The 20,175-nt window shown below is 42.4% G+C and overlaps 1 protein-coding gene and 1 long non-coding RNA gene across 5 annotated transcripts in view; one reads left to right on the plus strand and one right to left on the minus strand.

Moving 5' to 3' along the window:
• Nucleotides 1-20,175, minus strand: part of LOC109621778 (integrator complex subunit 3 homolog) — a 490,050-nt gene that overhangs the window by 17,601 nt on the left and 452,274 nt on the right. For 2 of the 4 annotated variants that reach the window (XM_062854921.1, XM_062854918.1), the window contains 2 exons: nucleotides 15,436-15,520; nucleotides 15,264-15,370 (listed from right to left, as the gene is read on the minus strand). The exons of the other annotated variants lie outside the window; for them this stretch is intronic. In XM_062854921.1, coding sequence (XP_062710905.1) covers nucleotides 15,279-15,370; nucleotides 15,436-15,520 — 177 coding nt within the window. In that variant the 3' untranslated portion in view covers nucleotides 15,264-15,278. Of the gene's footprint in view, nucleotides 1-15,263; nucleotides 15,371-15,435; nucleotides 15,521-20,175 lie in introns of those variants that run through there. 4 annotated transcript variants of the gene reach the window in all.
• LOC115268825 (uncharacterized) lies at nucleotides 15,533-20,169 on the plus strand. Its single transcript, XR_009998201.1, has 3 exons — nucleotides 15,533-16,846; nucleotides 16,916-19,661; nucleotides 19,719-20,169. It is a non-coding gene; the product is annotated as an uncharacterized LOC115268825 (long non-coding RNA).

Below are 20,175 nucleotides of genomic sequence, written 5' to 3' on the forward strand. Positions count from 1 at the left end.
CCGAACTGGTCACCGAAAATTTGGTCGTTTTCTATGGTACATCGAGGTCTTGAAATTAGTCTATGTTAATACTCTCCTAGAACATTTTTGGAATGCAGTTCTCTACAGAACCATGCTATATGGACCTATAGGATGTTACACAGCATCAGTAATGTAACAACAACTAATTGATTACGTTCGTAAATTTTCAGGCACATACTCGCGGAAGTTCTTGGAGATCCTATAACATCTTTGAAAACTACTTCTCCACAGAGCTATGCTTCAAGGACCTGTAGGATGTTGCACCGTATCCGTAATGTAATAACAATCAATAGGGTCCTAAAATTAAAGACGAAATCTCGCTTATATTGAACAATACGATCAAGCATGGTATTCTAATCGGAATTGGGTTTTTAAATTAAGAAAAATATCTTGATTTTTCGATTTTATACGAAAGAGCACCTTTTTCTGAGCCACTATGATTTTTTTCAGATTTTTAGAACCTTATTTTGGTACCTAAAATCAATTTCAAAGAATTTTTTTGAAATCACCTTTTGACAGCTGGGCAACTGTTTGACAGCTCCGCCCAGTACAAACTGCGACAAGGGGTGATTCGACAAATCGTTCCCATACAAACATCAAATTGATTTTTAAATAGGTTCCCGGGCTCCGAAATTCATGAAAATTTGGATTTCGGCTCAGTTTGACATGCAGATTCAGAATATCGAATTATCTCAACACCGTTAAAGAAGCCAATTGTACTTTACTCGAACTTGAAAAACAAAGGAATAATGAGAAACTTTGAAATAAGGCGCTGTCCATAAACTACGTAGACTTTTTTTCGGCCGTCTCAAACCCCCCCTCCCCCCTCGTAATACAATTTTCGAAATTTGTATGGAGCGTAGACTTTAACCAGACCCCCCCCCCCCGTCTCCCCTAAGAGTCTACGTAGTTTATGGACAGGCCCTAAGTAAAATGGTACACGCTTATCTGAAATTACCCATCGACTGGGTCGACTCTACCCGGATTATCATGTTATTCGTAGTTGTCAAAATCCGGGTAACCGTTGTCACATCAGAAGAGTAAGCTTCACCCTGATTTTGGGTAAACGAGTCTTGATGAAAATCTTAATACCCATTTTTGTCTATTGTGTGCTGCTGTCACAATCTGGGTAACCATCCGGGTAAATGGGACTTCAAAAAAATCTCAACGTCTGCGGCGTCCGGTAAAGAGGAGTAAAGCGGAGTGCAAAAAATCAGTCTTCGGAAGATCTCTGGGGAATTTTAGACGACGGAAGCTACAAACTATGGACTGGTAAGAGTTCTGGCGGTATCTTTTTCATAATGAAATGCTTCATAGCTATCCTATTTTCAGGCAGCAACAGGGAAGTCGACATCTTTCCCGTCGGTCATCCGGAAACTCCTCTGTTATGATGAGTATGTTTTAGAGTAAACTTGGTCAATTTTGATTAACTATGTATCTTGAATTCGACGCAATAAAACTGGCAGCACTTATATTCCACCACAAAAAGCAGCTTGTTTTATGGTGTCAGAAGTGAAAGTTTATTTTCGATTTTCTTTCGCGTAAAAAGCCGGGAAAGTATCGGAAGTGTACGGAATCGCGAGATTATTCGTCGGGGAATTGCCTGGAATAGGAATTCCGTCGGGAAATTGTTCTGAGATCGCGCGAAATCTCGAAGAACAATCGGCTCGGTGAAGACCACGAGAAAACGGATGACGCAACATCCAGTGAAAAGCGAAGTGAAAAGAGACGGAGCGGCGAGAGCGAGAGAGTGAAATTCCGAGTGAGCGAGTGGCGCTTGTCATGGCTCAAGGCGGCGTCGGCGGCGGTGTCAACAACAACAATCAGCGCCGCGACGTAGACGAACAAAGAACGATGAGTGTTTTGGGAGTGCATCCACCCAAGTTTCTAAACATAAACAGTGAGCGGTTGGCGGAAGATTTTCGTGATTTCCAGCAAGCGTGGGAAATCTTCGTGCTGGCAGCGGAAATAGAAGCAAAACCAGATGCTGTGAAAGTGGCCCTGCTGAAGAATTTTCTAGGCATCGACGCGGTGAAGGTGCTCAACACGCTGCTGCCACCAGCCAACCAAAATACGCCTGCTGTGGTGTTGACGGCGCTGGAGGGGTACTGTTTACCTCAGGTGAATGAAACATACGAGCGGTTTTTGTTCAACACGGCGAGTCAGCATCAAAACGAAGACATCAATCAGTTTGTTAGCCGACTCCGCACTTTGGCGGCGACATGCAACTTCGGGAATTTGAAGGATTCGATGATCAGAGACCGGATCGTCGTGGGTATTCAGTCGGATGATACCAGGAAGGCGTTACTGAAAACAGCGAACTTGACCTTGATGACGGCGATCGACATGTGCCGAGCGCAAAAGCTAGTGGAGGATAGAATGACAACGATGAGAATTAAGGAAGAACCACTGGAAGCCGAAAGGAGTTCCGAAGTAATCGCAAAAGTGCGTGCAGCGGAAGGCCCAATGTTTTGTCGATATTGCGGAAGGAGAGATCACAAGATCGGAGATCGAGACAGCTGTCCAGCGAACGGGGCAACATGCAGAAAGTGCGGGAAAATGAATCATTACGCTAAAGTTTGTCGTGCAAAGCAGCAGAAAGAAGAAGTGGACGTAGAGTCGTCGAAATGGAAGAAGAAAGTAAAGAAAGTGAAGGCTGTGGAAGAAGAAGAAGATAGTGAAGATTCTGATTATATCACGAGCGTGGAAGAAGTCAGTGTAGTGGAGAAGAGAATTATGATGGATGTGAAGTTTTCTTTGACGAAGAATGACGAGCCGAAGACGGTTCGGTGTCAGATTGACACCGGCGCTTCGTGTAATGTGATCGCACTGTGTGAACTGTTGAAGATGGGCGGAAGTAAAGCGGAATTGAAGCCGAGCGCAACTAAACTCAAAGGGTTTGGTGGACAGATCGTCCCGGCGGTAGGCCAAGTGTTCCTGAGGCATGCGAAAAGTGACAAAAACTTCAAAGTAGCGTTTCAAGTAGTTGATCTACCGCCAAGAGTGCTTCAGTTTCCGCTGTTGGGACACAATACGTGCATTGCTCTGGGAATCATAAGTGTCCATAGTGTGAATGTGTGTGGGGAAGAAGATGGGTCCGGAAAAATTCGGAATCCGGAAGGCGATGCCATTGTGGCGAAGTTTGAGGATGTGTTCGCGGGAGATGGACGGTTCAAAGGTGTGGTGGACATTGAACTGAACGAGTTACCACCGAAGCAACAAGAACCAAGGCGTGTACCGATATTGTTGAGGCAGAAGTTGCAAGTGGAACTTGAAGAGTTGGAAAAACGCGGAATAATTGAGAAAGTGGAAGAGTTCACGGACTGGGCTAGTAACATAGTCATAGTGGTTCGAAATGACAAAGTGAGGATCTGCTTGGACCCTGTGCAGCTTAACAAAGCCATCAAACGACCGAGACTACAAATGACAACGCTGGAAGAAATACTTCCAGAGTTGCACAACGTCAAAGTGTTTTCGAAGCTCGACGTGCGCAATGGATTTTGGCATGTGCAATTGTCGGAGGAGAGCAGTAAAATAACGGCATTTTGGACGCCGTTTGGCAGGTACATTTGGAAGCGGCTACCCTTCGGCTTGTCCTGCTCGCCGGAGATATTTCAACAGAAGCTCCAACAGGCACTTCACGGGCTCGTTGGAATTGAAGTGCTTGTTGACGACATCCTGGTAACCGGAAGAGGCAACACAGAAGCGGAAGCGGTTCAGGATCACAACCGCAATCTCCTGGCATTGCTTCAGCGATGTCGAGACGTTGGCATCAAGTTGAACAAAGGTAAGATGAAACTCAATCAATCTGAAGTGCGGTTCTTTGGCCACGTCCTATCAAAAGAGGGACTGAAACCTGATCCACAAAAGACAACAGCGATCAGTTGTATGGAATCACCGAAGGACGCAGCGGAGTTACAGCGATTTTTGGGACTCATCAATTATATGGCAAAGTTCATTCCGAACTTGTCGGAGACGAGTGTACCCTTGCGGGAAGTCTTGTCATCGGCAAAGTGGACATGGGGTAAACGACAGGCGAAGGCATTCGATGAGCTCAAGAAGAAGATTATATCGTTGACCACGCTGAAGTTTTTCGACCCGAAGACCGAGACAACAATCCAGTGCGATGCAAGCAGCTACGCATTAGGGGCGGTGCTTATGCAAAATGGACTACCCATAATGTTCGCGTCCCGAATGCTCACGGTGACCGAACGAAAGTACGCACAGATCGAGAAGGAGACCCTTGCGATTTTGTTCTCCTGCAAGAGATTCGATCAATATCTGTTCGGAAACAAACAAGTCACCGTGGAAACAGATCATCAGCCTCTGCAGTCAATCTTTAAGAAGCCGCTATCAGAGGTGCCGAAACGGGTGCAGAGGATGCTTCTCAGTCTGCAAAGGTACGACCTGAATGTGAAGTACGTTAAAGGAAGTCATGTCGTTGTTGCGGACACACTGTCTCGTAACATAAATTCGAATCAACGAGCAGACGACGGAGAAGCGGAACATCTTTGGAAGTCGATTGAGGAAATCAATGCACTCGAAACCGTGGAACTGCACGAAGATCTACTTTTGAACATCCAGCGATCAACAGGGCAAGACGTGGTGTGCTGCGCATTGAAGGAGTATATCGTGAACGGGTGGCCTAAGGACAAAGGCCAAGTTGAGGAGTGTGCTAAACCGTTTTTCCCCTACCACTGCGAACTTGTCATGCAGAATGGAGTGATACTGAAAGGTGATCGTATCATAGTTCCAGCTCAAAGTCGACAACTAGTTTTGGATATGCTGCATTACAGCCACCAGGGAGAGCAGGCGACGCTCAGAAAAGCTCGAGAAGTAGTCTACTGGCCAAACATGACGGACCATATCAGGAACTTCGTGAAGAAATGCGACGTTTGCAACAAGTTCAAGCCTGTCCAACAGTGCCAACCAATGCAAAGTTCGGCTATTCCGGAATTTCCTTACGAAGTGGTATCCATGGACATCGGAGAAATTTCGCATAACGGGAAGAAGCTGACAATTCTGGTAACCGTGGACCACTACTCAAATTACTTTGATGTGGACTTTTTGAACAGTCAGAGCACGGGTGCAATTGTGGAGTGCACGAAGAGAAACTTCAGCAGACTAGGCATTCCGCGTCAAGTTATCACTGATTCCGCCAAGCAGTTCACCGGTGAGGAATGGCAAAGCTTCATGAGAAACTACGGGGTTCGTCATTCAACCAGCGCGCCTTATCATCACGAGGCGAATGGGAAGGCGGAGTCATCGATCAAAATAGCGAAGAATGTAATCAAAAAAGCGTTGCAGGACGAAAAAGACATTTGGTTAGCTCTTCTCGAATGGCGTAATACACCACAGGCCGACGGATACTCGCCTATACAGAAGCTGATGGGAAGAAGCTCCAGAGGACTGTTTCCTGCTCCGATACAACGATTGAAGATCATGCCGATAGATGGAGATAGAATCCGTGAGAACATCGACTTGCGCAAAGTGAAATCAAAGTTTTACCACGATCGAAAGGCGCAAAATCTTCCATCATTAGTAAGAGGTCAAGAGGTGTACGTGCAGCTAAGACCTGAAAGCTCGTCGGAGTGGACAAAAGGCAAAGTCGACGATGTGTTAAGCGATCGAGATTACCTGATAGACGTAGCCGGAACAAGCTATCGCAGGAACCGGAAGTACGTCAGAGATGCGCACGCTTCGCTGTCTTGTGGAGTGCCAACAGAACAGTCTACGATCATCGGAGGGCGAACATACAGTACGGGTGATGATAGTTTTCAAAGTGCTGAAGTCCTACACGAACCTTCGGCAACCAGTACACCTGCTGAATTCGAAACACCGATTATCAATCCGGGGACATCTACAATACGGTCTGGAGAGGCAAGTCGACTGGAACGATCAGGTGAGCGACCGATTGTAGCAACAGGGCGCCCAAGTCGACCAATCAGGCGTCCATTGAGATTTGATGATTATGTACTTGATGAGTGAGGGTGTGATTTAAAAGAAGGGGAAGATGTTATGATGAGTATGTTTTAGAGTAAACTTGGTCAATTTTGATTAACTATGTATCTTGAATTCGACGCAATAAAACTGGCAGCACTTATATTCCACCACAAAAAGCAGCTTGTTTTACCTCCATTCATGATAATAATAACATTTCAAGTGATTAAGTGTAAAATGTGAAATAAATGCTTAAATTTACATGGCAAAATCCTATCTTGAGTGTTTTATTTTAATTTTATTATTTTTATTATGGGGTAATTATTCGAGTCCACTGCATGCATTCGCTTACTCATTTATATAAAAATGGGTATGATGAGAAACGCCAAAATCTGAGTAACATTTACCCAGATTTTGCAGCTAACATCGATAACCCAGATTTGAGTAAAGGTGCCTTTACTCAGATTAGAGTAACTGCAGTTTTGCTCAGTCTGGGTCGCTTTGACACCAATCTGGGTAACTGAGGGTTAGCGTGTAAATAGTTCTACTTTGACATTTGAGGTCAACCTTGTGTGACTGAGCTCGACATTTTTCGCACTGGGATTTCAAAAATGTTCCTTGATTGATGCACCAAGCGAAAAGAAGAAGAAGTTTTGACATCCAAGCGGTGTGCCGTCGATTAGATCCTCGTTGCTGATTGGTCGATGGATGTAAACGGCACACCGCTTGGATGTCAAAACTCTTCTTCTTACCGCTTGGTGCATCAATCAATCTGACATACACGGTGAAAAAAAACACAAAAAAAAACAAAAAGTACACGGAGAGATTGGAAAATGCTAAAATGCATAAAATGGTTACTAAAACCATATTCGATCTAATTAAATTAATTAATTATCGATTTTTGCGGCTTAACCAGCCGAATGGAAGTTTTACTTTATTCCAAAAGCTAGACTTTACATATACTGGCGTGAGTGAGAAATGGACAAATTGAGGTGAAATTTGCGAAAAAGTTACTCGTCCTCTCGGTGAGACTCGAACTCACGACTCCTACTCACTAGACAGGCGCGTTGCCGCTACGCCACGAGAAGACTCAAAGACGTAGCTGCTAACCTGAATTCAAGTTCAACACAAAATTCCGAGGTTATCTTTTCCACAGATTGCACCCCTTTCGGATGGAATGAGATGTACATCCACACTACGCATATATTGTATATGTAAAGCCTAGGCGAGAGCGCATTGTTTTTTGTGTGTTGGAAGTCCACACACCTCTCATCGACGACTGTGTCGAAGAGATCGCGTGGTGAGCGGAAAGCTTCAAACGGGTCGCGACGTTCTCAAACGACCGGTTACGGAACATGAGTCCGTTGCTCGATGACATAATTAAATTAATTAATTATCGATTTTTGCGGCTTAACCAGCCGAATGGAAGTTTTACTTTATTCCAAAAGCTAGACTTTACATATACTGGCGTGAGTGAGAAATGGACAAATTGAGGTGAAATTTGCGAAAAAGTTACTCGTCCTCTCGGTGAGACTCGAACTCACGACTCCTACTCACTAGACAGGCGCGTTGCCGCTACGCCACGAGAAGACTCGAAGACGTAGCTGCTAACCTGAATTCAAGTTCAACACAAAATTCCGAGGTTATCTTTTCCTCAGATTGCACCCCTTTCGGATGGAATGAGATGTACATCCACACTACGCATATATTGTATATGTAAAGCCTAGGCGAGAGCGCATTGTTTTTTGTGTGTTGGAAGTCCACACACCTCTCATCGACGACTGTGTCGAAGAGATCGCGTGGTTAAAGACACTGTATGCTAAAGACACGAAATCTGATGATTGTTGCTGTTGATGATGATTGTCATGACAATGATGCTGTCGAGTAATCAGTAATGCTTTTAAAGCGCGTTTGACAGGTCTCCTGCTCGATTGGAATGACATTGACAGCAAATTTGAAATTCCAATTGGAACATTTCGTGTCTTTGCATATAGTGTCTTTACGCGTGGTGAGCGGAAAGCTTCCAACGGGTCGCGACGTTCTCAAACGACCGGTTACGGAACATGAGTCCGTTGCTCGATGACATAATTAAATTAATTAATTATCGATTTTTGCGGCTTAACCAGCCGAATGGAAGTTTTACTTTATTCCAAAAGCTAGACTTTACATATACTGGCGTGAGTGAGAAATGGACAAATTGAGGTGAAATTTGCGAAAAAGTTACTCGTCCTCTCGGTGAGACTCGAACTCACGACTCCTACTCACTAGACAGGCGCGTTGCCGCTACGCCATTCGATCTGCCCACCCTTTGGAATGCATATTTTAATGGTTATTCATTCAATGCATAAAATTTGTTTTTGCATTGGAATGCATACATCGCTAATATCGACCAAATGTATATTCGATTTTGTTTTTTTTTTCTCATTATGGCAATGAAATAGAAGTACACTATGTTTCATAACTATAGATCCAAACAGTATTTTTGGATACTCGGATATGTAGAATGAATTCGAATCATATTGTTCACCTGTTTAATTCATTATTCAGAGTAGGCATGAGAAAAATAATAATTCGATATTACATGTGTTCTCTGAATTGGATAAATAATCTAATATAAATTCCCTTGTTTCATAACAATAGATCCAAGCGAGAATTCATTCTAGTTAATTTAAGCTACACAAAGCATTCAACATATCAATAATGAGTAAATTATCTTTTGTTTAAACAACCTATCCAGGATACTTTTAATTAATTTTTAATGGATTTTATTCCACGTTCAAACAACTACTCGGTTTAGATTTGGAAAACATCCGTATGGCTTATTTTATTTACACACTTCGTTTATAATCAACCCCTGAGTGTCGCGGACTGACTCAATATGCTCTCTCATCGGGAGCCAAACATCGGGAGCCAAACATTGAAGATAGAGGTTATGTTAAACCTTGTTGAACCTGTGTGATTGATTGAAGAGTATTGTTATCTAGGTGCTGCGGATATAATCAAAACTGTTGTTACGATATCTCCATTTGCCGCTGTCAAGCCGTTGGAAAGCAAGGAGAAGGATAAACATTGTTTTGAGCCTATTTTAGCTAATTTTGTAACAACTATCCATCAAAATTTCCATAGCGAATGGAAAATAATAAACTTTGAACACGAGAACAAAATCGGAATGTTGGTGGATTGATCATGTTTACCATTTCCGAACAGCGTCGCGACGGCGTGTTTGACAACCGCGCTGAGAGAGGTGGTTGCAAGAAAATTGAACGCTCGTGCGTGTTTACAAGCTGTGCGCCGGGAGTGTGTAGGTGTGTTAGTTAGCTTGAAAAATAAAACCGTTTCTATTCGCACCACCTAGATCAACCCTACAAATTCTCAATAGACCATTCCCGTCAAAAATTTTTATGTGCTCTACGGCTTTCCGACAATTTATTGAGCAAACTTTCCTAAGGAACCCATATGTTTTGAAGCCTCTAACTATTGAAAAACAATGAAAAACCTGCGAAGTAGCACTTTAGCCCTATAGTCTCCTATAATATATTTTTTCACAAAACTCAATGAACCCCTTTCTCCCCTACGGCTTTTTCGGAGAGATGTGGAGAATTTTCAATCAGCTGGCTGTCAAATATGACGTTTGACTTTTTTGTTTTGATGCGCTCGAAAATCATAAAAACAAATAGTCACTTTTTCAATCGAAGTTGCAGGAGTAGCTGTTCTGTCGCTAAAAAAGACCGATCTGGGACGTTACGTCGATCCTCCGGATTAGAACGAGATCCGGGCGCACTTGCGAAGCAACGAAGCAGAGCTACTTCTCAAAATTTAGGAGGATATTCTACGGGGGCTGATCAAGCCCGTTAAATCCGGTGCTCGCCCATGTCGATGCACTTGCGGTCGAGCTAGCTGGCGGGACACCAAAGAAAAATCCTGTCTTGGGGGCGGCATCGGAGTTTGGTGGGACTCCGTAGCTGAATTTAGCACAAGAAGAGCATGATGCTACTTTCAAAGGAGAAGAAACGCTCATCTCCCGGTGTAGAACCAAATTTTGCTTGCTCGCAACAGGCGCACTTTGAGCGACATGCTTCATTTCGGGTAACGTGCACGATTGGCCGACTGTTGCGCCACACGGACTTTGAATCATTGATCAGACTTGCTGCTTCTGGCCGACATTGAGGACATGGATTTGATGGCAGCTGAAACGGCTACCGTGCCGGTGGTGAAACTGTGCCTATACCAACCAGGTTTAGCCTGCTCACAGCAGACGCATTTTAGCTTAACGGAATCACTCCGGGTCATGCAATCTGAGCACTTCCATTTAGCCGACTGTTGGGCCTTGAAGCTCGAATCCGTCGGAGGTGCTGCCGGAGTTGGAGCCGATCCGAAAGAGAAACTGCTCTTGGTGGGGGCTGCTTCCGATTTTGAACCAGACATGGGATTTTCGCAGAAACACATTTCGTTTTGTCCTGATTATTACGCATCATGCCGGTATCGCATTCCGACTTTTTGGAGCTGGTCTGCTTGAAGTCGCTAAAGAATCCAGAGGAGGAACCACTACCAAGCGGAGCTGGAGCTACCGGTTTACTGAGAGAGAGAGTTGTCCACGCAACTGCCGGGTTTCAGGTCGCGAACTGCGGAACTGCATTTTGGAGTATCCAGACAACTATCACTTTTCAACGGTACGGTGCTTTAACGGGACGACTGGTTTGCAGGCAACGCGGCCTTCGGTTTTACCAATCCCGGGTTAAATTGTAATCCCTCAGTTTGAGTGAAGGCGGTGCCGTAGTATACTACTGCTGTTGCAGCTGCTTTTGCTATCGCTCAGTGGTTCCGGATCACTGAATTTGGAATGGTTTCAAGGTTTGGTTCCAGCGCTGGCCACGTCTAGTTTAGTGGGCAAAGAGAATTTACACACGATGTTGGTTGTTTTGGGTGCAACCGTTTTCGGTCTGTCGCCGGATTCAGTGGCCATCCGCTGAGCGGACACTGTATTGGTTTGGAGGCGCATCTGGGACATGGTTAGTATTTACAGTTTGGTGCTGAATGGCTTGTTTATGGAGGAGCTGGCCATTCGATGGCACTCATTGGACGACTGTACGGTGTTCGGGAGTAGACATTCGGATGTTGCGGTTCATGCTTCCTGGTTGAAGCGCTTCCAGACCTGGACAAGTCCGGCTACCTTCGAGGACGTCAGCGAACTATTCCAACAAGCTGCTTCCCAGCTTTCAAGATTTGGTCAACGGGCCGAAACGTTGGACAAGAATCTCCTAAATCCGTTTGGCCGTATTCGAGAATGCTGAGCTGTCCGATGCCAGAATGGTGTTGGAAGATGACCATATCATCCCGACGACTGCTTCAGGCTGACGCCCTACCGTACATCGTCTCCCGTTATATAACAGAAAATTTGGTTCTTTAATCCAGTTTTTTTTTCCATAATTGGAATCTCAAACGGTAAATAAATTAAAATTAATTTTATCATTTTCGGTTCATAACTGCATTTTAAAGTGTAAACTCATTCGAAGTTTGTATTAGTAGTGAGCTGCTATTCTATCGATTGAACCTGAGAGATTGAACCAGGAATTGAACTGTCATCTTGTCCGTTTTATCCACGGAAAAAAACATCAAAACAAAGATATTGTAAGTTACAATGAAGAATGATCTTTTTTGATTAAGCCAGAGAAAACTGCAAAATATTATTCACTACACAACCCAATTACTGCTGCTCAGCGACGTAATGTTTTCATAAAGCGGTGCATTGAACGCTGGCCGTCCGAATTGACGTGAGTTCTTTCGCAGGCTCCTTTCTGTTTCCAAATGCGACAAAAAGCAAAGATCGACAGGGCGACCGCGGACTCTAGGCCATTTACTTGGACTGTTGCCCATGAATCCGGATAACCGTCTATCGGTACCCGGGTGTCCCTCCGTCTGACTCGAATTCAAATTGGACACGCTACTACTCCGTCGCAATCTCGTCCAAATTACCGATGGATACAAGGGGAATGACATATCCTTTTCTAACCGGAATATCCGCATTTATCCGTTTCTAACCGTCGCTAACCGTTGCTAAGCGAGCTGCTAAGTGAGCAAAAGTTAGACGCGGTTAGCGACGGTTAGAAACGGATTAATGCGGATATTCCGGTTAGAAAAGGATATGTCATTCCCCTTGGATGGATAGCAAATTGCCCTCTTCCCGTAACTTTTCAATAGTTCCATCCTCCTACAGCTGTTACTGATGCATCTGCAGAGGAAACCCCCAACCGAAGATCGATGTTGGAGATTTCAACGTTGATCGATTCATTGGCATAGGTGGACGTCCCCGTTCAGACGTTTCCGAGTGCGAATCTCTCGGATATCCTTGCACTGTCGGATCAATACCGATATGCTTTCATTGGCGTCCTGCTTCTCCAAAATCGGCGGCCCACTGGAAACACCAAAATTATGCGGTGCCGTACTCGATTATTGCAACCAATCAAACTGATTAACTGCTTAGGACTTGCTGCTGCTGTGGGGATGTGGGAGGTGTGCTGCTGATGCATCGTAACGCGTTCCGAGACGGCCATTGCATGACTCCACTTCTAGATGTGCCGGCTGTGCTCCTACTGGGGTCCTCCTTAGCACCACACGACGACAAACTTAAATTAAGTGGTTAACTGCACTCCTGATGTTTCTTCCTTTAGTGTAGTACGCACCTCGAAAGTACTGTGGAAAAAGATAGGCCAAGGAACGGTCAAGAAATGATTTCGCTGTTAAAATTTCTTGAGCGGTCCGCAGCTGGAAAGAATTGAAAATTGTGTAACGCTCGTAACGCCTGCCGGGCAAATCAAATGGAGCTGTCACTTTTCCTTGCGGAATAATATTCCGTTCAATTATTCCTCAAGGAAAAGTGACATTGTTTCCCATACTAATCAGTTGTCAAAATTCCTTTGGTAATTAGAGGGATTTTTTCTGGAGTGCTTTTCTTGCCAGGTGCATACTAGACTTTTCCAGTGAAGGCCAATTAATTCGGATGGTTTTTGGATTTTTCTCCCCGTCGATGCATTTTGTAGCGCGCGCAAGCCTAAAAAATGTTGAGTATAAACAAATTCTCAACACATTTTTTCCCCGTTGTCATAGACTGTTTCCGCATAAATTACTTACATTGTGTAAACTGTACTGCTAAATGTATTTTCACATTAAAATAGCGGCGATATTACTGGATTTTTCGCCGAAAATGTTTGAAATTGAGTGCATTTTTTTCCTAGTTTCAGCCGGCAGGAGATGAGTGTGGAGCGATGAGGATTTGACACTACGAAATGTAAACATGTCAGAATGATGGCAGGGTTGGGAGCATATTCTCCACATTGAAAAACTTCTCCACAGGCCAGGGGTGTACACACTACTTCGCACGATAATTTTAATTTCAAATTGGAGAGATTTTTCGAATTTTCAAAAAAATGTATGAAAATCAGGAATACATATAAAAAATATTCAAATGCGGCAATGATCATGAAAACCAATGAGCTTTCGAAGAAAAATATAAAAAAGGGGGGTTAGGTCAGACGGGAATGGTCTATTGGGCTCTGGTCAGGATAAGAAGCTGACCATTCTTTAATCTTAATAAGCTTTTCACGAAAATCAACCATAGTTGCTTGAACCGTGTGAAAAAGTGTATTCATGATCTTGATAAAACGTTGTCTAATTTGTTGAACGGCGTTGCTGCTAGAAACGATAGTTTATATTTTTCAGGTTCAGAAGCTCGGCACATCCCAGAATGCCCATCCATTCGAGTCGACAGAACCCTCTCCATACCATCATGCCGCCACCCCCGAGAGATTCCTTGAGAAGTAACGTGATTATTTTCGTAAATCTCTCCAGTACGAAAAAAAACCATTCGGTCGAAATAAGCTGACCTGAAAGGTCTCCCAAAGTGTCAGATATGTCTTGAGAAGCAAATCAAATAAATATTTAAAAAAATAACAGTTGATTCGCTGCATGTTGAAGGACCATCCTATCTCGATATATCGAGATGAGCAGAATGAACTGTTGAATTTGATGAAGAATTTAGAGATCGAAATGAAGAACCAATTTTTAAACCTTCGTAACTAGGAAAAACCTTCATCAAACAGATATAATTTCACCTTCTCAGAATAATTTGCATCTTGGAAACCATGTACAGTAACCTGTAAAAATATATTGAATATTGACAAATCTAGAGAAAATCTAGAACAAAAACCATCGGGATCGAATAAAGACAGGAAGATAAAGTGATATTTACTTTCAAAGAACTGTAATCAAGTTTGTACCTTTTAAATTCGCCCTATATGCCGCCCTACTTATAGAGGGCAGAATTAAAAGGTACAAAACTGAATACACTCATTCGAAGAAGGTATTCGGCATAGAGGGTTCGAAAAGTCGGTACAAAATGATGTTTACCTGTAGAACATGAAGATGTGGTGTCAACTGTCAACTTTACTCCAATCTCAACGCATGTTATTGCAATCACATTGTGAGCACGAATCCCTATGATGGCTAAAAAAGTTGTGGAGCTCATTCTATTTTTTTCACGTTGATCGTGCGGACATTCTTTCAGGACTCTATAAATTGTCAAACGCGAGACGTCTAATACTACCTAGTTCTTTCTTCAACTGGTTCAATCTTTTTAGCGAGTTGATTGCGATCTTTATTCCGTTTTGTGAAATTAGACAGCTTCCTCGTGTTTTCTTTCTGCTGTATTGAATTGGATCTTAAAAGAAAATTACAACGGTATGATGAAATCTGCTTACACGACGAGAAATTTCACACTGTTAAACACCTGTCTTGATGTGTCAAAATCTTTCTTATATCTTCAGATATATATTTTGCACACGGCATATTATAAATTGAAGTGAACTCGTAACAATACGTCAAACGCTGAAATAAACCTGAGCACAGAACCTAAAACAACGTGTTGATTAGGCACAACGAATGATTTACAATGTGGATTTATAGTCATGAAACAAAGGGATTTCACTTTTTTTTAAATTTAACTGTATACACACATGTGAATGAACAAAATCACATGGTAGTATGTGTAAGGCACATGGGTAATAATAATGGCGTAGTGCATAGAATAATCAATTGTACTTTGAATAAATGGCAAATGAATATTAGATGGATCTATAGTTATGGAACAGAGTGTATGTAAACAAGTTACGCTTTATTAAAATGAAATTTTGAACTTTATTCCACATTTTATGAGCTAAAATACAATAAGTACAATAAATACAACAAATATAGAAAAACGATTATAAGCAGCAGTCACTCGGTCGCCAATCAGGTCACACACACAGAGTGCATCCGAAGTTCCTTCATTCTGCTCCACCGAATATTTTCGAATATGGTTCCTCCGGATCAGTGCAGGCGCAGAAACTGGATGAATAGTTTCCGGTAGTGCAGATATCTGAAGGAGAAGTACGAGGGGAAATATTAATATCCAATTGTTATGCCTTTAGCTAACGAACTTACCAAAACGAAGAAAAATGACCGACATCACAATAACCACGTGACTCACCGTTGACTCTCTTCCACAGAATGTAAAAAACACTGTTTTCTATTGAAAAAAAAAAAAACTTGTAAATTAGCGTAACAACATCAGCTAAGATGATTTCCAGCAATGACGGTTGGCAAGTTGAATATGTTCAAGTCCCTAGAGTAACATAAGGGTATCGATATCCACGGGAGCCAATGTATACCTTATATTATACACAGCAAGGAATAAAGCCTTGATATGAAAAAAATATTATTAAAACATATGCTAACAAGTAGATCCGTTTTCCTCCGTGTATGTGTTATAAGCTAGAAATCCTCTACATAGAGATAAGCGGAAGTTACATATGTCGATTCGGCAACGCTGTTCATTTTGTTTACATCAGCTGCCAACACTTGCTGCAAAGCTAGATGTTCAAACTTTGTGCGTGACTTCGTAGTGGTTCAAGTTGTTTTGTTTACATTTTCTAATTATGGTAGATTTTTTTTTTCAAAATTTTGAAAAAAATAGCGGAGCAATCGATGAAATCTGAAATTTATTGCAAAGTGTTAAGCTAAACATATCGGCAGAAATGAAGCAAGAAGCAGCAATGAAAGTTTTTTCGAGAAGTGCAGCAACAAAAGTTTCGTCATAAGCTTGAGCTTTTGAAAGCAGAATTAATTAAATTCTATCTTTTTACTAAACTTACATATACCGTCAATTTCTCGATATTAAAAATAAATAATTTTAATTTATTTAGTTCGGATTGCAATACCGTTCAATCGACGCCTTCTTACGAACGATCAGCCTGTTCATTTGGCTCACACTTTGACAGTTCTTTCTGCACGATTGGCTTACAATGGCCGCCTCCGCAGATCTCTATAATGTAGGATTACTATTGTCTATCCAGTTGGAATCAAGACCGACTTCAATCAAACATTGCAATTTTCTTGGTCCACAAGTGTCGCAACTGTTTCGCATCTAGTGCGCTGTGTTGCTGACAACAACGGGAAGGATGCGCACTACATTTGACATGATTAAAAAACGTCGCGAGTTGGGTCGCGTCGCGACTTGATTGTGCGAAGTCCGGTTTGGTGGCGGCCCGACAATATTATAAGCTACACGGTTGTTTGCGAAAACCCATCGATGGGTAAAAAAACACCCATTTACGAGTACCTTGCAGATCTGTCAAAACATGGGTAAAATCAATAATACAAAAAGAGTAAAAAAATACCCATGTTTGAAAACCGATCTTCACCCCAATAATGGGTGAAAAATAGTTGTAAAAGTTTGCGTTGCTACCTCGTTTGCCGTCTTCAGTCACAACGATTAGGAAGTTAGTTTTTCCCACGTTACTGCTATTATCTACTTTAATCTTTTTCACGAATTATGTTCCGGTTCATATAAATAGTAAGTATTGCGTCGACAAATTTCATTTCCAGTACTTTGGAATCGTTTACAATTTCCGTCGATTTTTAGGTTACGTCATGAAGAACCAGATGCTTTGAAGATATCTTCAAGGCGGATTTCAATGCTTCCGGAACGAAGTCCGCTGCATCTGTTTTAAGCGGATGCATCAGACGCACAGCACGACCCAGACCAGACCAGGTTCCTAAAGCCTTGGGCCTTGCCGCAACCCTATTAAATGGATCCAGTTCTGTGCAGCTACCGAATCGAATCTGAAGGGACGCCAATGCACTTGACCGGGTGAATCCGGAGCAAAGGAGCCTAAACATAAACAAGCGAATATGTTTTTAAGATTTTTTTGTTAAATTATATGTATATTATGTTATTCAAATAAAACTCATTCAAATCTGGCGTAATTTTGGTTATGAATCATCATCAAACCATTACGGAAACTCTGGACAATTTATCCCGGAAAAAATCGCAAAAATGAGTGAATTTTTACCCATTTTTTCCTGTAAATTCGCTTTTCAAAATGGGTAAAAATTTACCCATCCTTTGGCATAAAACGTCTTTACCCATTAATGGGTAAACCGCCTTTACCCATTAAATGGGGAGAGGCACTTCTAGCGAAAATGGGTGTTTTTTCACCCCATTAATGGGTGACGTTTTACAAACGACCGTGTAGGGACGAGACAAATGGCTAAAAAATAAAAATTATATATTTTCAACTACGGTCAATAAAAACGTTAAAAATTGAGTAAATATGTACTCTTGAACCATATATTGTGGTTTAAAACAAGAATCCCGATAGGACTTTAGGAGCCTATTCACGCAGCGTCAATTAACGCTCGTGTGCATCGGCTCTTAAGTGTCGAGCTGTCAAATTTTAGTAAAAAATTATTTTTAATTCGTCAATTGGAACAGACCCTAAAATTCATAATAGTTCTTAGCCGTGTTTTCGAACAGACCACAATTTACGAGCACATTTGATATCATATCACAGAGAACAGACATCCAAGTCCAGTTCCCAAACTGTGTAAGGACTTTAACGGCCATTTGAAATCGGCAACACAAGTGGCAACACAGCGGCGCTGCAATCGGTTAATTTCCCATACTAATTTAATTCACCACTTGAAATGTTTCAATTCACCACTGACTGTGGCAATATGGTGTTTGGCGGCGTTAGTGTGTTCATCGTGCATTGGTTTGCAACCTTACTCAAGTGAAGATTCAAAGCCTTACACGACTTTCTGAATGAAATTGGTTCTAGCCTGGATGTCTGTTCTCTGTGATCATATCAATGATGCGTGCTATATAACATATATATATGCAGATTTAATTGTTTGACTAAAATATGTGGGTTAAACTTTGAATAAAATGCAAAATCTTGCCATTCTGCGAAAATCTAAAAAGCCTACAAAAATTGCGAGAATATGGAAAGAATCTAGTGCCGAGTATATCGAATAGAATAGCACACACTTAAAATAAATCGCCGACCTCAGCAAACGGATTGCCGAGAATCCAACAGCCGAGAATCCGGTAATATTTTTTACTGAATCTCGGTAAAAGTTTTACCGAGATGTCCTCAAAACTTTGCCGAGATCTTGGTAATCCAACTTTTTACTGAGATCACGGCAAAGTTCACCGAGACTCGGCAATGGTTTGCCGAAATCTCGGTAAATTTTTTACCGAGAATCAGTAAATATTTTACCGAGCTGTTGGATTCTCGGTAAACCGTTTACCGAGATCAATTTCTGAATTTAAATGTGCACATTATTGTTTGAGACTAACGAAGATAAAATCACAATAAAACAGGAAAGAATTATCTTTTATACTGGCTGACTAAAAGTTTCTAGAGGTGTTCTGAAAATGTTTCAGTTTCAGTTACATATTTCAAGATGATAACGTAAGGAACGAAGACAAGACTATCAATTTCCTAAAAGTCCTTCAAGTGCATGTATTGCTTCAGTTCTTAGTTTTTGAAATTATTTTGGTAGAATTTCGAAACATACTCTGCTACACGAAAAGAAAAGTAATTATTTTAATTATTAGATAAATGTCATGGATTTTATTCCATACTTTGTAATACATTTCATTTCGCCACTTTATTCACTTCAAAACAAAACTTCATGAACTGTGTAACACGTTCTGATGAAGAGCATAAGTTGTATTAGGCAAAACTTATACTTTTAATGATGTTTTGGATTGAAAAATTCTAACATGGTAAACGACTCAAGGAGGCGATTCGCACAAGGCGCCAGAGATGGCATAGATACACTGATAAACAGCTCTGCGTACACATCTTCAAAAGAATGTGCGCCGCTCTGTTTTGCTACGAATGTGGACCGGCAACAAACACACATCGCTCAGCCGTAAAACTTTGCGTGAGAGTGCGTATGTGTAAGTTGCCGCACCAGCTGCGCGAGACGTCGCAGAGCTAACACTTCTTCTGCGTGAGCTTCGCTCATTTCTAGTAGTGTGCTACACATCTGAGCTGTCTGAGCTGCGAGTTGTAGGCTCTCGGCAGTACAGAGTAGCGCAGCGCTGCGATGTGAGCTGTGTGTTGGACTGTACTTTCTCCTGCTTGCCTGCGCTCACCGTCGTGCGCGATGCGACAACGATGCCGAGCGCGTGCAGTCGGACCGCGCAGAAGATAATTCTTTTCACCCACTCTTTCTCATCATGAAGGCTGTGTGTAATGCGTATTTTTTATCTTCTCACTTAGCGCTCTGAGGAGCATGCCATCTCTGAGGCGCCGAAGAATTTAGGAAGCAAAGTTCGTTTCAACTAGTTCTTGAAAGCTTAGCGGTAATTTCAGGTAAGATACAATGTAATTCTTTATTTGCAGCACTTGTTAATCTATGGGTGATTCCAGGTAAATGTGTTTTTCGTCGAATTTTGCTCGAGTTTTGCATTCATGGGTGCGACAAATCTGACTACAGCATATTCTCGGTGGTCGACTGCGCATAATGGTGGCGGTTCATCGATGTTCCGTGGAGACGCACGAGTACAAGCGCACCATCGAGAAAGTGGTCATCAGTCCCACATCGCAGATTCACACCAAGTCCCCACGCAACAGATTTCGTGACACCGCCCAAAGTCCAACGTTTCTTCAGCAAGCTGCAAGAAGAGGAGGAGGAGGAGGAGGGTGAGCCGGAAGTGTCAATTCTGAGCAGGATATATTGTCGAGGTCGATCCGGAGACAAAAGAGAACAGCTGGACTCCAACAACTTCGTCATCCTGGTAGTCATCCCGTCGGTGCTGAGCTACCCTCGCTGCAACTAAGCCTGGCAGTTGAACGATGAACGGTCCTGGGAGCGCTCTGGGATGGC

This window comes from Aedes albopictus, chromosome 2 (genome assembly GCF_035046485.1).
Source record: "Aedes albopictus strain Foshan chromosome 2, AalbF5, whole genome shotgun sequence".
Lineage (NCBI taxonomy): Eukaryota > Metazoa > Arthropoda > Insecta > Diptera > Culicidae > Aedes > Aedes albopictus.